Source organism: Cydia strobilella, chromosome 15 (assembly GCF_947568885.1).
Source record: "Cydia strobilella chromosome 15, ilCydStro3.1, whole genome shotgun sequence".
NCBI classification, from domain to species: Eukaryota; Metazoa; Arthropoda; class Insecta; order Lepidoptera; family Tortricidae; genus Cydia; species Cydia strobilella.
In genome coordinates, this window is record NC_086055.1 from 7424752 (window position 1) to 7450765 (window position 26014).

The following is a 26014-nucleotide window of genomic DNA, read 5'->3' on the forward strand; positions in this document are numbered from 1 at the left end:
CTCTTAATACCTATTGCAAGCAAAAACTACCTGCTCAAGAAAGGAGTTTTTAAACCGTTTATTGAATTTCGACTCTATGACCCACGGAATAAGGTTAAATATGACAGAAACTCGTCCTGAATCTTTTGTCTATTCATTTGTAGCTGGCGTTCGTTCCTTCGCTACTATCGTCAAGGACGTGTCCGGAGCCACGGATAAATAAGATACGTATCTTCGAATACCCGTTTATCCGTGTACACGGGTCTTAACTACACGTTTCTTAATTAAACGTGTGGAACGGGCCAGAAAACCGTTTACGTATTATTCGGAAACGGGTATTCGAAACGTGTAAACGAAACACGGATTCGACCGCGAGCCCTAGTTTCAACCCCCATTATACAAACATCTATAATCTATATATTTTATATTTCACATTTATCCTAATACATATTATGAAACATAAAATAATCTTCTTCTTCTTATGGTGCCGTCTCCTGCCGGAGGTTGGCTATCATTAGGGCTATTTTTGCTTTTGACGCTACAGCTTGAAACAGTGATCTGGTGTTCATCTTGAACCAGCACTTGAGGTTTTTAAGCCACACGGTAGGTCTTCTTCCACGCTTTCGTTTACCTTGGATTTTCCCCTGTATTATCAGCTGGAGGAGGTGGTATTTGTCATTTCGCAATACATGACCAAAGTACTGCAAAATAATAGTAATCGTAAAATAAAATAAAACTTGTCATGTACAAGGTTTATGAGTTCTCGAGTATATCGAAAATGTAATCAAGAAGGTTCGCAATAAACAGAAAATTTAGTGCCACAGTGTTTTAAGGACGATTTATTTCACTTGAATTGAATTTGAATTTCGATTCAAATATTTAATTATGAAATAAAACTATGAACACAGATTATATTATCACGTATATTGAATTTATATAGGATTATTCGACGTTCATGCCAATATCGTTTCTTCCTATTCGCAATTCTGCACAATCTGAATTCCACACAATAGTATTTCACCACATTCGCTACTGTGCACAGTCATTATTTGTGTACAGTAGCGATTCTTCCTGTTCGCAATTCTGCACAATCTGAATTCCACACAATAGTATTTCACCACATTCGCTACTGTGCACAGTCATTATTTGTGTACAGTAGCGATTCTTCCTGTTCGCAATTCTGCACAATCTGAATTCCACACAATAGTATTTCACCACATTCGCTATTGTGCACAGTCATTATTTGTGTACAGTAGCGATTCTTCAGCTTTATTCTTTTTCAAAGAAAGTTTCAAGACGTCAAAATTTATTAGAATCAATGAACTTACACCAAAAAAATGCGGATTCTATTGAAATGAAGACTTTACTTTATTCATTTTATTATGTCAAAAGTTATATGTATATTTATCTTGACTATAAGCACTATAAACAATAACAGTGCATTAAAAGATTTGTAGACAACAGTTATCACAATTATACCTATATGTATGTTTAGACTAAGTACCCGGAACCGGTTTTTGCAAAAACTTCGAAATAACCATATATTTCGAATTGTTTTATACTCCAAATGTAGTAATCAGTTGTGTTTTTAGGTAACGACTTCGTATAATTAGGTTGCCCAATTAGAAATGAAATAATTAACAAAAAACGAAATAATACCGGTTTCGTTTCCATACAAAAAATACCTGCATCCGATCCCTATACAGATGTACTGAAATTTCCGGACACGAGTTGATACTGTCAACTTGATAGTGCAAGATGTAATTAAACCGCTACACAAAAAAAAACTGAACTAGAATAATAACCATCTTGTCTTTCTTGCACTTGTCTGCACATGCACAGTGGGACCCTACGATAACTATCCTTCTAAACAGAATGTATATTATGCCTGCTCAACTTTTGGAAAGCAATATACGTAAATCCACTTCATTCGACCGCAAAAGAGTCTTGTTCATTTTCGTAGCGTTACATGCATGGGCAGGTACGCAGGTTAGCACGCAGTGTTATGCAACTGGATCCTGCATCCAAGCAATCTTGCTGATAACAATATTTGGAAAACACCGAACCTCCAACATGCAATCAAAAGCTAAAAGAAATGTCCAACGAACCCATGCCTAAACTAGTGTGCGGTGCAATACACTTTACGTGCATTTTTCGAGTATCAAATTATAGTTCGCGAGTTCAAGCATAGATGTTTCCGATGAAAGCCTGGAAAGCTCGCAATCAAGCCCTCCCGCTTTACCCGAAATCCCCGCTAACTCTCTGGGCCGACCTCAATCCGCTTCCGCTGCAGTATCTAAAACAATCCAAAACCCGCTTGTTACAATATTGCTTGCAAACTAGATTGGCTCTATTCCATTTGAACAACTTTTCTGGGGCAATACCACGGCAATACCATTATAGTTGGCAGTTTAATTTTTTTATTTAGGTATATACCGAATAGCAAAAAAGTGGAGATTGTGTCAATGCAGTGGATTGTTTTGTTTCTGATTTCAGTAGGTAAACAGAGCTAACACGCTCAAACACAAATAATTATGAATCCATGCATATGTTTCGATATATGTAGAAACTACGGGTACGTACCTGTACCTTATTCTTACATGTATCTCCGCGCGCATACGTATCGGTAGCGGTCGAGGCTTTTACATTAGATTACGAACGGCTAAAATCTGATATTCATGTCATATTATGTTATTACGGCACATCTCGCTTGCAACAATATGTAAGTATAAACCTGCTAGCAAAACACAAGGGCGACTGTTGACAATATGAGACGAAATTGACAATTATTTGAAGGGTCCCATCGGCCTCCTGGTATCTACACATGGTTGTAGGCACTATTAGGGGCAATTTTCGCATAAAACAAGTACCAAGCATTTAGCCACACAGTTGCCTTGTAGTTGCAGTGCACAGTGCTTCTATTAGCGAGACATTGCTCATTCACACGTTAGCAACATGTTTCGCCGAGCATGTATCTCGATCCGTCGTACGATAGGCTTGCCTGAAATGGTCCGAATATTGGAATTCTTGATGACGAATTGCTGAGCCAAGTTTGTTGTTGCTATTGGGCAGTTTCAATTTACGTGAGCCTGCCATAATACAGTGTGGATACAGACGTGACACAAAATAAGGCATAGCCCTAACATCCTAAGTGAACGACGTTTAGTTACAAGGACAAAAAATACGACAGCAATAAGGACCCCTGCAAAATTAGTTGTTAATTTTGAGTCGCATATTTCTCTTCTGTTCGTTAAAATGTACTGTTTCTGGTTTGTAATCGTGCGACGATCTTGGCTTATTAAAATAATGTCATTTATTAACAAAACTAACTAATCTCTAAAACTAAACTAAACTTATAAAACTTAAAATAAACTTATAAATAAAAAATGCTTTAAAAATAATTTAGGAAAATTCAATTTCATTTATGCAGTCTTAGTTAGGTTAGTATAGTATAGTGTAGTAAAGTGAAATAAGTTAGGTAGTAATTTGTAGTTTCGGCTTTGCGTTTACGAGTCAGTTAATCAGGACATACGCATATTATGCATAGATTTTATATTGTAAGTCTTACAATATAAACTCTATGCGTAATGCAGGTGCATTACCTGAAATATTAGGAAGAAGCGCGCGAATAAACATACATAAATAGCACGCTCCTACAATAATTATCTATGACCAAATTCTTGTTACATATTTTGCGCGATTCGCCTTGATAGATAATCGAATCCAAGTAACCACACACGAGTATAATGGCTATGATTAACAGAGCCATAATCGCTTAATCTATTTTACGAAGGCATCTTGTATAGTTTCTAGGTAATTCTTATGTCCCTTAGTGCGAAACCTATAATTGTGTGTTCGGTACAAAGATAATGTTCCTGCTTTTGTGTCATTGCGAACGTAGGCGGATGGTAAACTTTCACTTATAATAGTCCTTTGACTCATGCATGGGTTTACGATATGCCAATATAACGTATATTGGTTATTCAGAAACCATTTAAACTTTTACAGCCGCGTTTTTTATTAGTTTGAATAGAACAGAAGGAATATTCTGTGTCTTATACCCTTCATACACAGATGAATGCGTTAACTTTGTACACATTTATATAGCATAATAGTTTATAATGTAAATATATGGGCCATTTTATTATAGTTATACACTGCCTTTTTTAGATTTGGAATGGTAACAGAACGGAAATAAAATTCTTGTGATATTTTTTTCTCCTATTAGGATCGAAAGAGTAGTGATTGAGTAGAAATAACAAAACAATTCCAAATCTGAAAAAGTGTAGTGTTGAATAAAATGGCTCATACCTATAGTTAGGTTAGGTTACACGGTGTCTAGTCTAGTTAGGTGTCGCACAGAGTTAATAGGTAAATAGGTGTATAGTAGTACAATTAATAGGTATACCTATAAAACTCAGCTGGTATTTTAATATCTATCTAAAAGCCAATTTTCAATCCATTATCATCGTTTTAACTCTATGGACTTATTTATGCCTCGTTAAAAATTAAGGTGCAGTTTGAAATACTCATATTTATTGTTTAACTGTCACAGCGTTAAGAATGGGTCATAACCTCACTATAACTGCTGGAATGCAAACAGTGCAACGCCCATTTTAGATGCGATCATGATTTTAACGAGCTTCACGTCATTGTTACCTTAACATTATCTCAGAACTAAGGTAAATCTTTTAATAGTTAACACGACGTACAATACACGACATTTGTTGGGAAATTTAGAATTACTACCACAGCTAAGCTAAATTCATAAACCCATATTCTGCCTAACGTTCATTTCATTTGTACTATTGCAACAAATTAGAGATAGTAACTAAATTTAAGCTTTCCATAACTTAACACTTAACGATATCACGTATTTGCCTTACATTTATGACATTTTCCTCACTTTCCAGCCAGGAAACGTCATTCAAAGGAGCAGTGACAAGCACAGGCACATTTACCACAACCGGCTTTCAGTGACATTCTCCAACGTTCCCAGGCAACGCGAAACAAGTGGAATAAATTAGAGAACCGTAAGTAAGCAGCGCGCGCCTGTCAATCCGGCGTGATCTAGATTAGATTCCACTGATTAACTTGGCCACATTGTACAAACTGTATAGAGTTTTTAGTGGTATCTGCAGAGCGCAAAGCTGAATCGCGCTGTTATTTTTTATGTTTGCATAAAGGATGGATGAAGGCGGAATGTCAGCTGCAGTTGCTGTTGCGGATTTGTTGTTGCCGCTGCTGTCAATTTCCATGATAAAACGAGTGACGTTTGCCGCCGCATTACTGCCGCGATTATGACGTTCATTCCGTCACTTATTTCATCAAGAAAATTGACAGATACAGCGACAGCGACAACGACGCATAGTGTGAAATAATTTAAATACAGTCGAATACCCTATTACGTGTACTGTTTTGTTTCATCATCTAGTAATAAACAATGACTCTGGACATGTTTATTTGGTTTATTCACAGAGTTCAGATTCATAACGCAACTAAACATTGATTAATTCCGTTTCAATTAAAGTTTCATGTAACGGATTATAGTGTATTTCAATCAAGTTCATAAGCAATTCAAATTTCCTTAATCCGCTCGGATGGTACGGATGCAGGCGTGATGGATGGACTGATTGTTATTTTTAATGTATTTAGCATTTGACAAATGTATGTGGGAGTTAGAGAATTAATTCAGCTTAATTGAAATGCGTAAAACATGTAATTACTTACCTGCATTGCTTTCGAACAAAACGTGTATTAATCTATATAAACTAGGCAAGGTAAGGTTTGTTAAGCTCGGCATAAAAGTGAAGTGGTTTGATGTGTATTTTTAGGGTTCCGTACCCAAAGGGTAAAAACGGGACCCTATTACTAAGACTACTACTGTCCGTCTATCCGTCACCAGGCTGAATACAGCCAGCGGTTCATGAAATATGAACCGTGATAGATTTCTGTTGCCGCCATAACAACAAATACTAAAAAGTTCGGACTCCTCGGTGGGCGAGTCCGACTCTCACTTGTCCGGTTTTATTTTAATTTAGCGATTAATTCATGTTCGGTGTCCGCTTGATTATAAAAAAAGCAATTATTTGTTTTGTGTGGATTTTAATTGCGTTGCTATCGAATAATGGATATTTTCTATGCTTAATTGGTTCAATGTTTAGAAATAAAGGAAAAGTGGAAATACACAGTGTCTCGGGCGAGACTCGAACCCCCGACTCCGGGATACCAGCACCAGCCCTATTTATTTCTAAACATTTTTATATCGTTTGCAGACGCTTCGGTTATTTCACAGGGTACTTTCAAGTACCACACTGAATAATAAAACTTAATTTCAAGTTCAAGTATCACACCGAGTGCTTTTAGTGACCGAGTGTTGGTAGCAAGTGCTTAAACGCGAGAAGTATACTATACTGACTCTAAGAAAAGGACTCTCGGCTGGATGATATACTAATATCATAACAACTATGTTATAATATTGTCTTCGGTTACCGCGATAGTTACTCATGAAATAAAACTATGAAAAACTACTACTATAAATTCAATATACGCGATATAATCCGTTTTCATAACTATGTTATAATCAAAAAATTAAAACATAGAGATGACCAATTATGAACATCAGCAGAAAATTTGTGTTCATTGTATTTACGAGTATTAGAATGAACGAACATCACGCTTTAAATTAGAAATCAAAACAGAAGTCATTGACAAATACAGTAACCAGTGGCTCATTTGGTTAGTTCGCAGCCATAGGCACATATATATCAATTGATGATTTGATCGTCTCTAATCTACCTTTCAATCTCAATACCCCTGTTCCCCAGTTTAGAGTATATTTAGGTACGCTAAGTATGGCTAGCTATCGCATAAATCTCACTTAACAGACATCCACTATGACACCCATTATAGGCCCATTTTACAACTAATAGATGTATATTGTGAACATCCAGTACACCCCCGCTGCACGAAATTGCCTTTATTAAGGTCCGTGAGACAAGGAATGCTAGGACGTAGCCCACGTCCTATAAATCTCTCTGCCGCAACCGATTCAGATTACTGAGCAGTAAACTGTGAGAGGAGATGCTTACAGGATGTCGGTAACTAGCGGTTGCGAGTTTACTTTTGATTTAATTGTGCAGTATGTTTTGTGCGTGTGTTTACTGTTAATGATTGTTTAGTAGGTATGATGATGATATATGTAGGGACCTAGGGACGCCCGGTTGGAAACGGACAGGCTGACGATCGCTTATCGCCATTCAGCCTAAATCTCAAAGGTTGAAAAGGTAAGCATGTTGATTTAGTAGTACTAGTGGGTAGTGACCCTGCCTGTGAAGCCGATGTTCCTGGGTTCGTATCTCGGTAAGAGCATTTATTTGTGTGATGAACATAAATATTTGTTCCTGAGTCATGGGTTTTTTCTATGTGTATAAGTATGTATTTATCTATATAAGTATGTATATCGTCGCCCAGCAGCCACAGAACAAGCTTTGCTTAGTTTGGGGCTAGGTTGATCTGTGTAAGATGTCGCCTAATATTTATTTATTTATACAAAACTACACTAACATAACATCCAAATCTATGCGTTAAATAGTAAGAAAAAAAAGTAAGAACAATCATTGTATTGATACTTCAACCTCTGCACATTTCCGAGATACTGCACAAGAACTAAGCATCCGTAGAGCGAGATTGATTATACTGTATTACAAAAAGAAAACGCAGTCCAACCGTGCTGCCCCGGGCGCGCTCCGATAGAAAATTATTAAGAAAATTAAATGATCTACCGTGTGCCGGTGTACCGATATGCCAATTATTGATACCATCTCTACGGCCGCTGGTGCTAGTGAAAAATGTGTAGGCAGCCCTAGCATGAGATTCAGTTGTATGCTTTATCTGTTACCCGTTTCTCTTTTAAGACTAATGGTAATTGATTCAAGTTGTAGAAAACTAGTACCGTGAGTTAGTGGCCGACTGCAATTTGTTTATATAATGAAAATCAGCAGCGAGGCAGTGGAATTTACTATTTTAGTGCGGTAACACTAATAACTTGTAATGGCTTAGTAGGTATTTTATTTATGAGCTGTAAAGATTTGTTTTAGTAAAATACTTATTATTTATGTTTACAGTAGACTGGAATCTTAAAACTTAAAATAGAAAAAGATACGAGCATGTAGGAAAGTGTTGGCGCCATTTTTGGTGTTTAAATAATTGAATTTAAAATCCTTATTTTAACTTAACTTGTTTCTTGTTGAGTCGAAATAGACAAGAAAGAAAGAAATTAGTAATTTCAATTCAACAAAATTACCCAGCTCTACATGGCGACTTTCGCTCTCACTTTATACGTCTTCTCACAAAAATTCAAAGCAATTTATATTTTCTCCACACTGTCACTAAAAAACAGGAAAATCCAATGCAAGAGGCACATAAAATATACTTGATATAATTATACTCATATTATATACCAAGTTGGCAACCCTACTGGTGTTACTAACCAATGAGCTCATTAAAACTTTACATAAATAAGGATGTGCTATCGATGTCTGCAATTTCGAGCCGTTGCATTCTATTGCTCCAATGGTCACACGCATCTAAATTTAACTGACGCCTTCACCCTTTCACGTGCAGTCAAAAACGGTATTAACCGTTTCTGAAGCACTAAAGAAGGCTTTACGAGAATCTTGCCCTGCCGTCAAAGAAGTCGTCACGTAGGCTATAAACCGGAGGTCCGCGGACGACGGTGGGTCACAAAAACTTAGCTTCGACCTGCAAGTGAATTAGGATATTATGGCTACCATCAGCGCCCACGGAACATCGGCTAGGGCTGTGCTAAAATGCATTCTTGGACTACTATGGATCGAGGGTTTTCAATCATATTTGACTGTATGGAATAAAAAAAACTAAGATAATGCAAAAATAACCTTATTTGGTTAGATATTCTAATTGATTTCTTGACTTTACCGTTATCTATAAAATCGGTAGGACCATCTGTCATTGTTTTTTTTTTCAATTGTTTCGACACTTCTGATATATTGCAATAAGTAATAAAATTATTTAATACTTTCCTCAAACAATTGAAGCGCAACATTTGATGTTTCTCTCGCTCAGCCCCGCGGTCACGCGCTGCGGGCACGACCGGCGTACGCGCACAGAACTTAAATGAATTGTAAGCTCGTATGTACCTACGTAATTTGTATTTTACTCGTGATTTCAGCTTAAAGTTTATTTGGGAACGAAAGCGGAGGATTATGTGAACTGTTTTAATGTTATTGTTGCTCTGGTGAATGTAGCTTACCAGTATAAATAAATACAAGCATAAAAGGTATATGTACATCGTCTGTTCATAAGTTTTGAGACGAATGTAAACTCAAATAGTTCGATTACTGAAATGTTATACGATTCATTCATATTTTTATTTAACAACTACACTTTTTATAGTCATTTCATATGTTGGCATTTAAATCATAACAACACTATGAATATAGCACCTTTTCTTTAAAAATAAGGAAAAATACTACCTTCTCATGAAAATATCTTCCCCACCACAATACAGGCAAGGTAATTAAAAATTGCTTATTCAGGATAATAGTTGAAGCGTTTCTCAATATTTTGGTGTATAACTTGGTATATTTTACAGTTTTCTTTTACTTCCGATACTTTCCTGCTAGTAAACATACTATGCCAATGCCAACATATTACATGACTATAAATAACAAGTAACTGTCAAAATATATTTTTTGTGACACACTTTTATTGCTGACCGTACTTCTTCTCATTTGCATGTCTATCAAGTACTTATTGAGACCTTTCTAATGAGCCTAAACTTGATGTGTTTGTGTTTTTACATCGAGGAGTTCCTTCGGCTACCTAACGGCTGCATCATCAGAACACCTCCATGTTAGCATATTATTGCATTATCACCGGAATTACGACAGTACTCCAAATTTCAACTGAATCAGATACCGGGAAGTGGTTTAAATTTTAGTTACAAGATTTGAAGCACTATATATATATATATACAAAGGTATATACGCAGTGAAGCTAAATAAAAGTGTGTAATAATAATAATAAAAAGTGTGTAAAAACACAGAAGGCCATTTAAAATAAACTCAATTTATTCTAATTCAATAAAGTGTAGTTGTTAAATAAAATATGAATGTAATCGTATAACATTTCGGTAATCGAACTATTTGAGTAAATTTACATTCGTGTCAAAACTTATGAACAGACGAGGTATACACGTGTATAGCCTGTATTTGAATACCACGCTCGCTTAGCAACTTCTGCTGCTGACTGTTTTTTTTTTTGCATAATTTTAAATTACCTGTTGTCAACTCAATCACTCCTTTGGCCATTTCCATATGTCTTCCTCATTAACGTTGCCGAAAAAGCACATTCCGTTCGCTTCACGTCGTCGCGTGCGCGGCCCCGCCTAAGACGCGAGACACACGGAACGCCCACTCCGCCCCCACTAATTATTATAACCGGTTGTTTGTTGTAATTAACCTGGCCGGTGGCGCCACCTGTTACTCGGACAGAAACGTCATAGTTCATTAATTTCGATCCATAGTTCCAAAATGTTGTCAGTGGCGTAACTATGTAAATATTGGGACGTTGTCATTGGCGCCTTAATTGGCTATTAATACCACTCACATGTACGTAGAGGCCGTCTAAGCTAACTCTGCACCGACATTTAAGAAACAAAGTATGGAATTGCCACTATAAACGTCATATTTTCATAGGATATTTACGTTTACGGTGTCGTGGCGGTGTGGACACCACATGCACTACCTATGCCACTAATACAGTCTGAGAAGAGGTTTGATTGGTGCTCCAAGCAGCATCTAAGTAGTTTTGACAGGCAGGTTTAAAAATAATTTCTCAATCTAGTCACCCTTCAGTCATTTTCAGTATTTTAAGTACCTAAATACTTATACTTGGGCTAAGAGGTGTATTAATGTAGCTTAAATACTAGAGAAACACATGTATAAAATAGTAAGATATACTGGGGACTACTTATACATACTTATAGGTACCTAGGTATAAAGCTATATTATGATCAAATTTTCAGCTTGTGTATTCAGGTAAGATTAAGTAACTTGTTACGATTCATTCTATAACCTTCTTAATACATTATCATTGATTAGCTTTCTTCTTCAAAATCGGGTCAAATTACGCCCCAAAATAGGATACGCAATGCTTAAAAGCTTGTCCGTTTAGCATCCCCGTATAATTCCAGACCGGTTGTGGTCATCTATTTCAGATAGGCTAATGCCTTACTTCCGCAAATTATAGCAAAGTGCGGCTAAAACAGGTTCTACAACGGACAGGCTTTAAATGCATGATAAGTTGCCAGTGACTGAAGAACGTAAACCATTTACACGAGTATCTTGAACTGATTTAAATGCATATATTTGTCAAAATACAAACTTATTTCATCAAATTACTTTTTTGTACAAGTAGGGAACAAATCAAAATTATTTTATTAAATGTTTTGATTTGTGTTTTTTAAGTAGTCCACTTTAATGTATGTACTTAAATTATAAACTGAAATAGATGTCAAATATTAAAGAAAAACTGACCAAGTCCACCAGGGGCCAAAGTCGGAATTCGGACCGGTGTCTTCAGCTAACAACGGCAACGCCCGACTAACCTCTATCTCTACCTTGAGCCGGCTGTGGCCAAGTAAAATTTAAGTAGGTATTTTATACTTACAAAATATAATATTCTGTTTGTCTAATTTACTCAGCACTTCATTGACCGTATATTTTTCTATATTTCACATAAAAATACGAGAAAATAAACATGAAAATCAAGTTATCCAGCAGCTCCTCGAAAACGTTTCGCTGAACTTGACAAGAACATTGATTTTAATTATACCCCATTTGATAATAAACTGTTGCGTACACGCCGTACAATTACCGTAATTACCACTGAAGACAAATATTTACCAAGTTGCAGGTGATCTTTAGCTGTGCCTACGCCGCTGACAGGCGCTATTACCGCTCATGCTCCCTGGGGCACGGTATGCTAGTAGGAAGTTCAGTGAAATATTATTACTTAAGTAGGTACCTTGGAATACTAGCTGGAGAATTTATATCTCTAAATACGCGTGCAGTTATTAGTACAATCTTCAATTGAGCCCACGTGTCGGACCTAAGGCATTAATTAACTGCGTGCTTCAAAGGCTTATTTCACTGGATTTTTCCATGTATGTTTGTAAATATACATAGTGTTTTGCATCATGTAAAAAATTAAATAATGACAGTTTTTAAAAACTCCTTGATACCATTTGTTGTGCATAATCTAACAAATATTCAGGTTCATTTAACAATGCCCAATTGATTCGATTAACCAGTTGCTAAGATATCTTTTGCATGTTATACCAATAAGGCGTACCAACTTCACAATCACATCAATCACAGCTATTTTAGCCCACAACCGCCCACAGTTGGGTATCCGCCTATTCTTTCTCACGCCTCTTGCCTGTCCGGATATGTTATGCATTAAAATAGTTATTTTATTACTGTGCATACACTCTTCTATCATGACAATACTCACAATAGCCTAAAAACGTGACTTAAGGACCACTTTGTAAAGTCAATGTGTTATCTTACGCTTCGTTATGTCAAATGTTTTGCAGATGTCCGCCTAACAGTATAAATAGAACAGTTGTTAAACTATGAGGGCATCAATCATTTAGTTTAGATAATTGATAAAGTCACATGTATATATTGGTATTCAGACTGTCATATAAAACTAAAATATACATTAAAATTTATGAGAATATACATTAAAACAGATGCAATAAAAATAAAAGATACAAAACCAATTATCTACATCATTCCTATCCTTCTCAAATCTAACAAACATACCGTAAACTTAAAATTAAATAAACAAATAAAGATCCGATAATATATACAGCGTAATCTTAAGGACATTAAGAATGGTTCCACGTGTTGGCCCGACATCGGTAGTTTATACATAATCAACGTAAAATATCTCAGCCCGATATCGCAACCTTATTCCTTGCAGCGGAATAAGAGAGCAGTTCACAGATTATCACAGTTGTTTCGTTCCCATACACGCCTACAACAACGTTAGGCCTATTACGGCAAGCACATTAGCAATATCGCGGAAACGCTGAACGCTGGGCTCGTATACTTTCGAATTAACATACTGCTGCTATCTGTATTTTGTGATAGCGGCCTGTAATACCACCCATAAGCGATAAACATATGTGTCGAGTGGACTTATAGAGAAATAGCTGACGTATTACGATTCGTCTATTCCAACCACAGATCATGTAATACTAATTAACCCCTATGGATACCCTTACTACAAAAATATCAGATTTGCTTCGTAACTTGTCATTAGATAAGTACAGTGAGTATCAGGCAATATTTATTAGAACGTCCGAACATAATATATGTTCATTTTTCGAAGTTTACAATAACATTGCATTAAGTATACAGACATTCAGATTAGGGCAAGCTTGTAAAAACGTGTGTTATTATTACAGTGAGTTTTTTTTCGGAAAAGGCGGTACAGGGATTATAATGAGAGGTGCGAGTGAATAAACCGCAGAACAGGATTAAATACGTAGAGAATGATGCATGATGGTAACATCTAAATGTAGATGTTTATCTTTGATGACTGGTTTAAAATTAGGATTGTCGCATATGATACCGCCAGTTTAAAAATAAATATGTCAATCAATTGAACCAAGCCAATTTTAGCGGCACTGTTAAATTATTGAAAAGTTACGGTTATAAATTGAAGCCATTAGTAATCGGAATTAAACCAAACGAAAAGCAACCGAAAAAATGTCTACATTTAAGGGACTATCCTGATTCGAAGGCACATAAGGAATAAGTAATGTGCTCAAGTTCTGTAATAAATCTTAAAAGAATGCTTTGGCCGCTCCCAAAAGGATACTCGTGGAAGCGTTCACCTTCTATTTTCCCTGTTATTTATGGGCCTATGCTTTATGCTAGAACCGCGAGCCAAGAATAAAATGGGTAACTAAAATATATGGAACTATGTTACAATGACAGCGAAATTATCAAATAGAAACGTAGTTTCTAAGCAAGAGACAATTTATTTAAAACTGACGTTTGATTAAGTTACTTGTTTTTTTATGCAACTTCTTATTGGAAAAGATAAACGTAGGAATTTTAATAAAATAGTAATAAATTAGATAACAAAGCAGCAATGGCGGTTGCTTTTAAGACAAACATCTAACGCAGGTAGGACCGCCATTTTGTTAATACGATATTAACCATAGAAACAAAACGCATTTTACTTATCTTATCTTACGGGTGATTTATTCGACAACGTCAAACCTGATGTCTACGTATATAAAAGTAGCTTGAACTTCAAAATGTTAGTTCTATCTTCCATTTACACGTAATTTACATTAAGATGCTTTCTAATTTGCATGTCGGAATAACCTTTTCATAATCGTCACGTTGGTGGCTTCCAACTTAGCGATTAGCCTAATGGATTTCTCAATTTAATGAACTCCAAACTTGGTAATTGGCTTTTAAAAAGATACGGCCAAATTTACGATTGGTAACTTTTAATTTTTGTTACAGTCTTTTCTTTGACAACTCAGATTTTTTTCCCGATCCACCTTAATCAGAGAATGTATTGTCGTGGGACTCGTGGGCCGTTATTTTAAATATATTCCGGTTAAGTACTTAAGCCCGCACGCTCAAGTTAACAACAATGATTGAAATGTAGGGTTCCTTGGGGTTCTCTGACGCACAAATCTTTTTGTTTGATCAGGCGTTTGTTGACAACAAATTCGTTGACGTTAATCCTCAGACAATGGCAGTGTTCCATCAGAGAACCAAATGACGGTCCAACCAACGGTATCCTTTTTAAACAACGCTAGATCTGCAAGTTAATATTTATTTAAAGGATTTTGTTAGTGAAATTCCATTCAGGCGTCAAATCGGTGAAAGTTTAGCCAAGCAAGTACTTTACAAAAAGAGCTTTTAAATTGTTTCGGATGGGAACAAAGAAACTTTTAAGATTTAATCCAGCATTCCATGAAGAAAGAAAAAACAAACATCGATTCACGTTAAAGAATTATCCAATAAAAACGGGAATCGTCTGGATATGCGTTTATAAGGGCCGCTACGAAACATTTGAAATGTGTCAAAAAACCAAATTAATCTCTCTCAAGGTGTCAGAGCCGTTCGTTAGAAGGCATTTTGTTGAAAATAGTTTATCTAAATTGGAAACACACGATTTTTTCTTTGTATTCAGCTTGGCTTGCGGTACTTAATGTTTGTGGTTAAAATGAAACCAAGACTGTAATTTGGCAGACATATTTATTTATACTCGTTAAAGTTCAGCTTCATCAAATAGCACGTAATATTTATTTACAGATCGAGTAAAGGTACAAAATTAATCACAAATAAATAACTTTAATTAAGCGCATAGCATAAACTATTCAGATTTTGGTTGTTTGAATCCAAATTTGTTCTTAGGAAGAGACAAATTTTGGTATTCTATATTTTCGGTTTCGCACTACATGACGAACTTAAATTATTAAGTACACGTTTAAAGCTAACATCAACTTTAAACAAAAAGACTACAACATGGGATTTGATGATTATTGGCGGTAATTTACACGTTAATATATGTATATGTAGAAATCTGCTTGAGAAAGTATAGCTAATTGTCATAGTTTGGATCTGTCTGTAGGAAATTGAATACCGTTTTGCAAAGAAATATAAGAGAATAGTTGTACTCGTACCTATATCAATGTTTGCTTCCTTTATTTACATACATAATGCTTAGATTATTTCTGTCGTCGGACAACAAAAATATAACCTCTTTGCCGTGTTTTTACAATAATTATCATGTTTTTTATATACATTACACATGTATCTATTTATTGCTGAAGAAGACATCGTAAGTTCCCTAGAATGAGTCAGATCATCCCCATCAAAAGTATTTTAGTAAAATATATCTAATTCTATATTTAACTAAACAATAATAAGGACTAGTTGTAGTTCTAAATTTTACTGATAATACTATAAAACCTGCGTTCATATCGAGATTGAAAACTATACCAAACAAATAGACGTCCAACAATTATTTATTCTGCGTTACATGTATGTATCTTTAGTAGTCACTTTATGTACAAGCGGTATAAACCAATCGAATATTTAGAAAATTACTAATTTGATTTACTATTTTGTTCTTAACATATTTACAATTCTAATTTTTCTGGTGTTAACCTTACTGTGATTCATAAATACATTTATAGGTATATTTTTTAATTTACAATCGCCTAAATCTACATAAAAGAATTTTCACATGAGGAGATAATTTATTACATAGCATTTACAACAGGTGACTTACAAAAAGTTCATAACGAAAAGTTTAAACATAAATCACAAAACACGTCACCGTTTTTCAAACCAGCGTCACTATTTTCACTTGTCCAAATACCTTTTTTTATATCACATACGAAACTCCACTCCACTGGTTCCTTGTTCATAACTTATCAGTGTCCACGAAAATTCGTTCACTAGTTTAGGAACTGTAGGTACGGTTTTCTACAGACAGCATGTCGAAGCTGTGACGTCACACAATAACATCCCTAGAAGCAGCCTCATTGTTGGGTGCCTCCGGAGCTATCACAGGTTGGAAACAGTGAGCTGCGGGCGCAAAGTCTTCAACTAGTTTTCGCTTGAGTACAGAGGAAGATCCGACATAAACGTTGGTCCCTGGGAATGTACCTCGCCGTCTCCGCCTCCACAATACAGCGGCAAGCACAGCCAGACCAAATGCGATCATGGCTGATAAGCAACCTAATACTAATTCAGAGTCAGGTGCTCGCTCGGGCACACGCTCTCCTCTCATTGAACTAACAAGGACGGACATAAGTCTATCACCTTCGCTGACTTGCACGTCTTGCACGCTTTCAGTTGAAACACGTTGAGCCCGACTCGTATCGATGGTCATCGTTTCTGATCTTTCGTTGTCAACGCCCGGCGTTCTAGAAACTAATTCTACTTGGATATGGTAGATAGTATCAGGCCATAGAGAAAGCGTTACTCGAGTTGAGTCTGTGAACAGGTTGCCTTTTAGTCCACCACCATCGACTTCCCAGGTAACAAGGTAAACACCACGAGCTATTCTTGGTTCCCAAGCAATTTCACCTATTACGAGTACTTTCTGGTGAATCAAGGATATTTCTTTCAAAGTCCATTTGTGTTGATCGAGATTTGATGAGTTGGAGTCATGAGCGACCCAGGTTTCGTCTGGGCTGTAGATTGTGACGAGACCGAGTGGGTCCACAACTAGGACGCGAAGGAGAGCTCCTTCATTGTTGGAAGGTACCCTGGTGGCGAGCGATTGGGTTTGAATGATTTGCCTCCATGGACCCTCGGCAGCTCGTCGCATGACGACATAGACGAGGGGAGTAGGGCGAGATGTGGCGCGGGGCGCTGGGGGCGGCCAGCGTGCTAGCGCTCCGCTAACACGCATGACGCCCTCGCCTTTCGTGTGAATCACAGGCTGCGTCTGTGATGCCCTCGCTGCTTCAGCGTGGAACTCACAGGCCACTTTGCATCCAGGGAACTGTAAACAAAATATAACATGAATAATATGCAACTACCTACAAGTGGTCTCTGAATGCTCGTTATAACAAGGAACTTGTTAAAGCCGCTATGGACTTGCAATGTATGTAGATCAAAGGTTTCTTGCAATTTGTATTTGTCACAACTGCATTCCTGCGTCGCGTGTGCTTTGTCATTATTACGAGTATTAAAGACGTCTTTGGAACAGCGTAGTGCATTACAAAAATTAAAGGTATAGTTGATATTTAATTATAATTGATCGTTTTACTTACGCAGATGTCCTTTTCTTCACAGACAGCTCCCCATATTTGGTAGTTAGACTGAAGAAGCTCGCAGTTCTCCCAGCACTGCAACAACAAAAGGTTCACTATTATTAAGTTTCTTAATTGGCACCTTAGAATCACAGGTACCGACTATTTCAGAGTATCATAAAGCTTTTTTCATTAATAATACCTGTTACTTTCTGTGTATCAGTAAATTTCGGAAACCGTTTCGTTTAATTATTCCACGATATCGTAATCAGTTGTTTCGCGTGTACCTACGGCCGTTTGTTAGTTCCAAAAGGCAGTCGTTAGTACAAGAAATTAATCATTCGAAGGCGAAACGGTCAAATTTATATTTTTTGTCAGGTCATTAATAATCTAGTTGTTGTATCCACAGAAGAATATATAAATATATATATTTTCTAAATATTGATTTAAAGGAATCATTTATAACTTTCAAGACAATCAACAATAATATTACAACAAAAAAATTGATATTTTAAAATGGTCCTAGTTCATACGTAGGTACATTTTTGACCTTATTTGTCAATCAGGTCAATTGAAATCAATTGCTACGAGTATAACAAGTAACTTTATATCCCATATTAACTAAGAATAAGAACGTTTTTTTAATAGCACATCGGTGGCAAACAAGCATACGGCCTGATGGTAAGCAGTCACCGTAGCCTATGGACGCCTGCAACTCCAGAGGTGTTGGCAGCATTCAACAAATAACTAGAGCAGAAACAGAACTTGTACATCCCCAGTGGAATTAAAACAAAACGTACAGCACTCCAATTAAGGAGCGGCGTAATTGACGCCCGTATCTAGCCAAATTTCACAACGGTGGCCGAGCCGAATGCAGCATTTGTCATTGGAAACACTCATTAGTTGGAGTTGACGTTAACTTGACGCCAGCTTTCGCCTCGGTAAGCTTTAATAATTATAAGAACCAGCCGCTGATATTAATTGCTGGTATTGACAAAACGCTCTGTCGCTCCGATTTCGCGGATGAAATTAAATGCTTGAATTTTCGTATTTCGTATTTTAATTACTGGGTGACAAAATAAATTGCTAAGTTACGTCACGACAAAGTAAAGATTACAAAGCCAAGGGACTGTTGCTTATTTGAATTAGTACTTAGCACATTGCCTACTAACTATGACTGACGAGCATCGTAAAACCAACTAACCATGGATTGAGTAAAGGCCATTATCAATAAACTCCGTCGTCGAATAGACAGCTGCGTTTATGGTTTATAGTTGAAAACTCATTTTCCTAGAATATAGCATGGGTATAAATAATTTAATTTAAAATTATTACCTCTAATAAGACAATTAAAATTATTATGTTGTAAAACATTCAAGTCTTCTGCTGTTTTTGAAATTTGATGACCAACGGGGCATAGAAATCCATGTTTACGATTGTGCTTCATTATTGTATCCAATAAATACTGTATCGTTTGCTGAGAACTATGTGAATGAGAAAGAAAACGTTTAATAATGAATGGTGGGTCTGCAATCCTTAGGTATATTTACATGCCGTTGATGTAGTAATCATTTAAGTTTATAGTTTGAATTCTGCAGGAAACAATTTGCCCTCTCAAATTTTACCGATGGCTATTCCCTATTTTATAATTCGATTTATTTATTAATGATTTACTTGCAATAGTTAACATTCATACTTCAATACTTTGATGAAGATTGATTACATTTATTACTTTGACTGATATCATCGAAATATTTCATAGTCTGTGCGGTAAAGAGAAGAGTCGTAGAATGTATTGGATCCCATACATTTCACGACTCTTCTCTTTCCGCAAAGACTCTATGATATATGATCAAATCAAAACTATAGTATCTATCTGTAGGTACGATATCCGTATATCCGAATATGAATCAATTGACATATAAAATCAAGCTTACTCAAAATATATTAATTTTATAATTCGTTAATTCAGTATGGAAATAAAATGACGAGACACATGCAAAAACCACTAGTAATACTAATGTATTATTTAATGTATACTAGATAATACATTATATGTATAGTATTATATTGGTAAAGGAAGTTAGTACTCACCATAAAGCAATCTGGGCCTTGTAAACACGATGACTCCCCGCTGGGACGTGGCATCGCGAACTGTGAACAAGCAAACGTTATGTTCGTTATAGTACATGTATAGCAAACACAAAACCACGTTGAGAAATATTTTATTACAATTCGCAACTGCCTGAATAGTACAGTCCCTAGTAAAATATAAGATAAACGGAAGAAACATACAACGGTAGTATGTGACACACAATGTCATAAAAAAGCAATAAAGAGCGATTAAACCAAAAGTTAAACCATTCGTCGAATAGCACGTTAATATAAAAGGGGACGTTTAATTATTTGCTGGAGAACCAATACATCGCTCTTTATCGAAGGCAGAGTTTAATACCCCAGTAAAAAGCGAGCAAAGAAATAAAATGTTCGATTCGAGCAGCAAGTTTAATGTATTTGATAAAAGTGACAGGCATCTGCTTACCGTCGGTCGGTCTTTTTAATTGCCTGATACCGACGGAAATGCTGGTTCTGACACTTTGGCATAATACCAAAGCTTTACTTACAATGTAATTCAAAAAAGTTACAGATGCAACTTTGGAGGCGAATGCTGTGTTTTGTAAACTTGATAAATATAAAGCAAGTCGTCACAAGGTAGCAGTAAATTGCTTTAAATATAAATAATTGCTAGGCTCGTATTACAGTAAATTATACAGTACTCTATAATCATGATTGGCCTTTTAAATACTTCACATTGAGTGACATTAAATAAAAACTGTCATATTTTATGAACACGTTCATCCCGTACAAATATATCAGATACTCGCCGTGAATGCATATCAGTTGTAAATTCATCGGTAATGCATCATTATTCAGTATTTATTCATCTGTAAAACGCTACTTGATATCAATTAAAATAATGTGATCCATCATTGATAATAATCTCACGAACTTGCCTCTTCTTTTTAGCCTCGAGGCACATGCTTGGCAATCTCTTGTTGATAAATTTCTATTTGACAATAATAAATGGTTATTATATCCTCGCATTTTGTTACTAGAAAAAATCTGATACATTAACATTGTGCAAATAAAAGATCTCGTTAACGATTCATTCTTAATATAAACTAATTATTTTAATTTCTATTTGTTCTAATGTAGGTATATGTGTTGCAGGCAAATTTTAAGAATCCGCCGTTTACAAATGGCGTCGTCAATTTAAAAACGTATTCACGTTTGTAAATTGCCGAAGGCAAATTGTTAGTCCGCTCAATAGTGTCAACGTAAACGTGATGGTTGTCTGAGGGTGACCATGGTTTGCAGTTTTATAAATTTATATTCACTTTTATGCCACACCACCATCCTCAAACCGTGGTCCCACTGCTTTGACCCACAGTGGGTTCACGGGTATTTTTAGGGTTCCTTACCCAAAGGGTAAAAACGGGACCCTATTACTAAGACTCCGCTGTCTGTCTGTCCGCTGATCTCATGAACTATGATAGCTAGACAGTAGAAATTTTCACAGATGATGTATTTCTGTTGCCCCTATGACAACAAATACTAAAAACAGAAATAATAAATATTTAAGTGGGGATCCAATACAACAAACGTGATTTTTTTGCCGTTTTTTGCGTAATGGTAATGAACCCTTCGTGCGCGAGTCCGACTCGCATTTGGCCGTTTTTTTTACCCGTTGTCAAAGTGTTCGCCGGTGGGTCTACGGGTAATTTATTTTTACCATAGTCCCACTGCACTGTTCCTTTTTCAAAAACATTTTCTTCCCAAATTAACTAGAAGGAGACCCGCTTCTACTAGCTACCTAACGACCCTAACCTACTTACCGGCCTACGCTTTTTTCCCCAAAATGTTATGTTTTCACGGACGTCACACTAAAACTTGTTAGGAAAATGTTGTTTGAAAAGAAACAGTCCGACGAATTCCAGATTTGATAGACACCCCAGCGTTTTTCATAGTTTTGATGTGCAGCGCTACGCGTGGTAAATTAAAGAAATAATTCGACCAAAATGCCGCAGCAAATTACAAACGAGGCTGTTAATGTCATAAGGTATTTTACAAAATGCGGACTTTATATAATTTGCCTTCGGCATTTTACAAATGGCGTCGTCATTTTACAAACATGAAGACGTTTGTAAATTGGCGATGCCGTACAAAATTCCTGCGACATAGCAAACTATATAAATAAACACATTAATAATATATAAACTTTCGAAATTTCATACGGGAGAAACATTCATAATCATTTAAGGTAGGTACATATTATAATCCTCGTAAATATGTTTTAAAGTTTGTAGTGCAAAATATTTTATCAGTATTAGCAAAGCACACCTGATAGTGTTTTGTTTTTGTACTATAAAGGCTAACCCATTATAGCCCTAATTGACGGTGAGGTTAACTTTATAAACCATGTCTAAGTAAATGTATTCGATCGTAAGCTTTCTCAGCCAGTGAAAAAGTGGTAGCGGGAAAGTCGCTCCGTTCACTCACGTTCTGTGCTTCTAACATTTGAACTCGTCAGTATAAATCTGCTACCGCTGATCAGCAGTTCAATTGACGAGACGATTTATTGTCCCACTGTTATTTTCTCTGGACTTTCAAATTCATCGTATAGAGCAATCGATACAACATCGTTTTGGAGCTGTATCCGAGAGGAGAAATATTCTAACGGCACGATAAACAAAACATGTGCAATTTGCGCATTTCTGAAATTTTAAAGGTTTAAAATTTTACAAAATCTAAGACAACACATATAAATAACACCAAAATGTAACACAAAACTTCAATATACACATAATAAGGTAGTAGTAATAAATAAGAAAGTTTTAGAAAAAAGCTTTGTAAGACGAAGTCAGTAGCAAAGAAAACAAATAATTCATATTTAGGCCACTATCATTGTGGCTAATGATGCCAATCTCGGACAGAGGCCATCAAGCGACTTCGTCGGACGGAGTTATTAGAGTAATCATCGTAATTTTTCACACAATTTCTTTTTTTGGACACTGTACTATCTCACGTCTACTAATGACAACAAAAAATGAAGTGTAGTATTGCACACAAAACTACTAACTTACAACGGTTTTCTGCTTTTAATGTAATGATTTAATCATAAAACATTGACCTGACCAGCCTTTGTATTTGTGGTCAAAAAACGTTATAACATCTAGACAATTCCATAGCCTACCTCAACTTTCACCTTCTGGGTTATAACGCCTAAAACTTCAACCTATTCAATTATTGCCAGTATTGTGCAAGGCCTTCTAGAGTTCGAATATGAAAGTTAAACAAAACAAAACGAAATATACTTCGGCAACTGCAAAGGGAAGTGAGTGAATAATGAATGACGATTGAAAACGGCCGAGAGCCCTCGTATTTGTGTTAGATGCCGCCGCAGATTACCCTTTTCTTAATCAAACAACGTTTATTGAATATTATTTAATTAATCTTTCGTGTTTGACTTCGAGTTGAATAGAAAGTAAGAATGAAAAATGATTTCGGAGCGAGATTGAAAGATTGTTTTTTTTATTGATTTATAGATTCGAGTTCACAATTAATATTATGATTAACACAGGGTACTCGTAAGTATGTAACAAGAGACTTTAAGGTCTTATTCGTATAAATTAACTAATGAACATGTGTCAATATTAAGAACTCGAATGTTCGGTATCGCGGATCCCTGGAGGCAATCAAAGGCATATTAATAAGATACACACAAATATATAGAACGCACCAGGCATCTGACCCAACTAGCTGTTAAATATTACCCTCACGAGCCTCGATGTTATTATTCTAAGTCATCCGTTAATAGCCCGAATCGAAAATTAGGGTTCAAGATGGATTACATTTTTTCAAAGCAACCCAGGATCCCGACACTTAAAAGTTTACGAAATCCATTAAAGATAATCGTCCATAAGTCGGGCCTGCGGCTGCGCCCGGGCAGGAACTAATCGATCGATGCGCACACACGGTCGTTTACAATCAATCCATCAGCGTTTATGTAACGCGTAACTACAGATGATCTTCATTTATCATTATGTTTTGTGGGTAGTGACCGGACACACTTGGGGGTCACAAAATATTCATACAGATTAAACGGTCCAACGTCACGGTTTGGTTTGTAATCAAGTTTTTATTTCCAATCATTTCTACCTGTATTTATGGTCTGAGCGTTTGAGAACAAATTTAGACAGAATAATCAGAAACGAAAACCTCTAAAAGGAATAACCAGCTATAGGTAACTCCAGAATTTCGCCATTATCATTCTTTTGTTATCATTTGCAATAAACAATTGTAAGAGAGCGACATTTACATGCCAGCAGCATTGATAGAAAACGAAAAACATTAAACACCTAACAATTTCTATGAGAAAAAAGAACAAAACAGCATGAATTATGATTTCGCATAAAGATAAAATACAATACATACTAAGCAAGCGCCAAATTGTAGAGAAAAAACGTAATTTCTTGGAAGACAGACCGCGGTTTCAGAAGCGAGACAAGGAATAGGGGTAGATGATGCGAGTAATGAACTAAACATTATTGTTATACATGAAATAAAACTATGAAAACGGATTATATCGCGTATATTGAATTTATAATACATCCCGACGTTTCGAACTCTTTACAGCGTTCGTGGTCAACGGGTGACTGAGGAAAAATTACAAAATGCAAAAATACCCACATACTAAAATAATGAACAATCATAGACTACAAACTTTAAGGCTGGTTGTACATGCAAAATCGGTTCATAAGGCTAGTTATACACTATAATTATTTTTCAAGTAAAGATATATATATATACGCGATAAAAAAATAAAGATAAAGGAGCAAGCGAGACATAGACTGTGAGACCGTAGTGTTGGATGATGCTGGACATTCCGATGTTTTGAAAAGATGTGTCCCGCCGAGTTTGTTGCCGGTCCCATATTGGGATACCCTCCTACAATTTAGGAGGGAATTAAATCTTCTCGGGTCCGTGGTGTAGGGTTGGAGCCGGCATAGTTTTTTTTTTATCGCGTATATATATATATCTTTACTTGAAAAATAATTATAGTGTATAACTAGCCTTATGAACCGATTTTGCATGTACAACCAGCCTTAAAGTTTGTAGTCTATGATTGTTCATTATTTTAGTATGTGGGTATTTTTGCATTTTGTAATTTTTCCTCAGTCACCCGTTGACCACGAACGCTGTAAAGAGTTCGAAACGTCGGGATGTATTATAAATTCAATATACGCGATATAATCCGTTTTCATAGTTTTATTTCATGAGTAACTATCGCGGTAACCGAAGACAATATTATATTATTGTTATACTTGAAACCAATGTTGTAAAGTGTTGTTGAGAGAATTGCAATACCTAATGGTACCCATGTAACGACATACTAATTAATATTACAAGTTAAAACTTTCCTTAAAAAAATGGTAGCGTTGATAAAACAAAATAAACTCCAACACATACTTTATCCATCGATTCGACCACTTGTCCCGACAACATAAATATCTGAGAGCACATAGCGGTACGGTGCGCGGGAAATGTGTTCCACCAAGCTCCTACGTCAGCTGTTATTTTATTTGATCTGCACTAGGTAAACTCTATTACCGATCCGTTTTTACAAGTAGAAATTCAATTTCAGTCCCCTTTTCTTAGTGAAAAATGTTATCCAATCGTAGATGGAACGAAGTAAATGAACTGACCGAGTAAAGCGATGTTATGAGACTTTTTAAGCTCACGATCAAATGTAGTATTATTTTAAACGATGGGTTATAAAGTGTTATTTATAACTTTTAGTTTCACTGAATGTATTATAATGAGCGTGTCAACTGGCACAACGATTAATGATAAATACAACCCCGTAAGCGCTAAAAGATGGCATCGACATCATTAGGTGGCCGCCATGATATGAATTTTTCATGAAATATGGACTCGTATAGCGCGCGTTTATTGCGACAAGTAGAACGTTCGAGGCATCTGTATTATTATTTTCATCGATTGTTTACTTTAAAGGTTTTTGCGGACGTTTGACAGATGCGAATGGTTTTATTGTGCTTTTAAAGTTAACTGCGCAAGGCTGTTACAAAAACCTTTTGAATTCCAATACTTTATAAATTGTAA

General features: G+C 36.1%; 1 protein-coding gene across 1 annotated transcript in view; it reads right to left on the reverse strand.

Annotated features, from left to right (window-relative positions):
* Positions 1-15300: 15300 nt before the first annotated feature.
* LOC134747992 (uncharacterized) overlaps positions 15301-26014 on the reverse strand; it is a 39266-nt gene continuing 28552 nt past the window's right edge. The window contains exons 2-4 of the mRNA XM_063682686.1: positions 19925-19984; positions 17852-17926; positions 15301-17580 (exon numbers count right to left, since the gene is read on the reverse strand). Of these exons, the coding sequence (XP_063538756.1) occupies positions 16582-17580; positions 17852-17926; positions 19925-19984 (1134 nt within the window). The 3' untranslated portion in view covers positions 15301-16581. The remainder of the gene's footprint in view (positions 17581-17851; positions 17927-19924; positions 19985-26014) is intronic.